This window comes from Monoraphidium neglectum (assembly GCF_000611645.1).
Source record: "Monoraphidium neglectum strain SAG 48.87 unplaced genomic scaffold scaffold04954, whole genome shotgun sequence".
Lineage (NCBI taxonomy): Eukaryota > Viridiplantae > Chlorophyta > Chlorophyceae > Sphaeropleales > Selenastraceae > Monoraphidium > Monoraphidium neglectum.
The window spans coordinates 1-2,024 of NW_014008676.1; the positions used below are offsets into that span (position 1 = coordinate 1).

The 2,024-nt window shown below is 70.0% G+C and overlaps 1 protein-coding gene across 1 annotated transcript; it reads left to right on the top strand.

The window, feature by feature from the left end:
• Positions 1–592: 592 nt before the first annotated feature.
• On the top strand, positions 593–1,148 carry MNEG_15010 (hypothetical protein; the record flags this gene model as incomplete). The annotated part of the gene is made up of 2 exons (XM_014036518.1): positions 593–736; positions 939–1,148. 2 exons carry the CDS (start codon positions 593–595, stop codon positions 1,146–1,148), a joined length of 354 nt encoding a protein of 117 aa, XP_013891972.1.
• Positions 1,149–2,024: the final 876 nt, after the last annotated feature.

Here is a 2,024-nt window from a genome sequence, read left to right on the forward strand (position 1 = left end):
GGGGGTTGCGGGTGCACCCCCACCCCACCCCCACCGCCCTGGCGATTGAAGGGGAGGTGGGGTGGGGCTGGAAAGTGCAGGGATCACTACAGGGGCAGCGGTGATGTGCCGGGTAGGGCAGCGCCGGGGATTGGGGGTTGGGGGCTGCGCAGCCGCAGGGGTAATGATAATCCTGCTGCGGGGGTTGGTCCTGGGGCCCGGGCTGCTGTGTGAGCCGTGGGGCCCAGGGCGTGCGGCGCAGCGGGTGGGGCGCCGTCCAGGGCGCACGTGCCCAAGACCAGAGGGCCGCGATCCGCGCGCACCCCTCCGCCCGCAAGGCGGCCCGGCCTCGCGGGCCACTGGCGGGGCGCAGCACGCGCGGCGCTGACCCGCTCGGGGACCTCCCACACGTCCCGGCGCGCGCCGCTCCTTGGGCCACGACCAACTCGCCCTGCTTGCGCCTCCACCTCTGCCTTCCGCATTGCGTGCCGGGCCTGGCCGTGCCGCGTGCGTCCAAACCGCCACCAACCCAAACCCGACGAAACCAGACGCGACCAACGAACCAAACAGCACCGTGCGGCCCCGCGTCACACTGCGCCGCGCGCAGGGCTCCATGATGGCCGCCTTTGCAGAGGGCCTGGTCCTGGCGGACGGCCTGGGCCTCAGCCAGCAGGACCTGCTGGATGTGGTGGCGCTGGGGGCGATCGCCTCCCCCATGTTCGCACTCAAGGGGCCCAACATGGCCAAGGCGCGTGGGGTGGCGGCTCGCGCTGCGTCCGCGGCGCCGCAGCGGAGCAAGGGTCTTGCCCCAAAGTCGTCTCGAGCGGCGGCGCCCGTCCAAGACGGCGCCCCCGCGGCCCCTCTTACGCCCCGGCAACACGCATACGCCCAGCTGTCCAAACAGCGCGCCCTGCTTATGATTACGTGCCCCGCCGAATACGTCCACCCCCGCCCCACAGGGAACCTTCCCGACCGCTTTCCCCCTGAAGCACCAGCAGAAGGACCTGCGGCTGGCGATCGCGGCCGCGGACGCGCGCGGGCAGCCGCTGGGCGTGGCGGCGGCCGCGAACGACCTTTACGTGCGCGCCAAGGGGCTGGGGCACGGGGACGCGGACTTCAGCGCGGTCTTGAGGGCGGTGGCGCAGCAGCAGCAGCAGCAGCAGCAGTAGCAGCGGCAGCGGCGGCAGCAGCAGGATTGAGGGCGCGCATGCGCGCTGCCGTGGCGCTCGGGCAACGGCGGTCGGCTCCGGCCTGGCGTGCGGTCGCGCGGGTGCAGGGGACGGTGCGGGGCTGAGCCGTGGTCGAGGTTTTTGACGGCAGCGGGGCGCACGCATAGGTGCAAATTGCGGTGTTGCAGGAAGGTTTTGAAACCTGTAACTCCCAACTTGCACGGCGGAGTTCCCCCTAGCGTGGTGCTGCCAGCGCCGGGGTCACTTGGTGAATTCCTGGCAGGCCTTCTCTTCTGTCGCCCTGGATTGCAGAAGCCAAGGGGGGTTAACCGACAGCAATTACGGCGTCAGACAGCCAGAACGACGATGAAAAATGCAAATAAAATCATCGAATAGAGTCACACCACGATTGAATGTCATAAAGCACATGTGGTGGCCCACTCAAGGGAGCAAGTTAAGACGCGTCAGCCGCCGGCTGCGCCGCCGCTCTTCTCCGCAGCTGCGCCGAGGCCGCCCCCGCCGCCGGGGGCCCCACAGCCGCGGCCGACGCCGTCGCCGGCCCCGCCGCAGCGGCGGCTGCACTTCCGCCATCCTTGCCATCCGCGCAGGGCACCCATCGGCACGAGTCCTGCGGGGCCACAGCACGACAAGTGTGCCGGCACGTCAACCGAGATCCAAGCAGGCCGACCGCCCATCTGCCGGGACGCCTCCTCGCAAATGCCATCCCCGCCCCTGGCCACGACCCTGCCCAACCCCTTGCTGCAAGCCGTCGGAGCGGCTAGCAGCCAGCTGCTGCCTTTTTTTGTGGTCATACAGCTCGCTGACGGCTGGGGCCGCTGCCTGTCCTGGTGCCCATACTCGCCGCAACTGCTCACC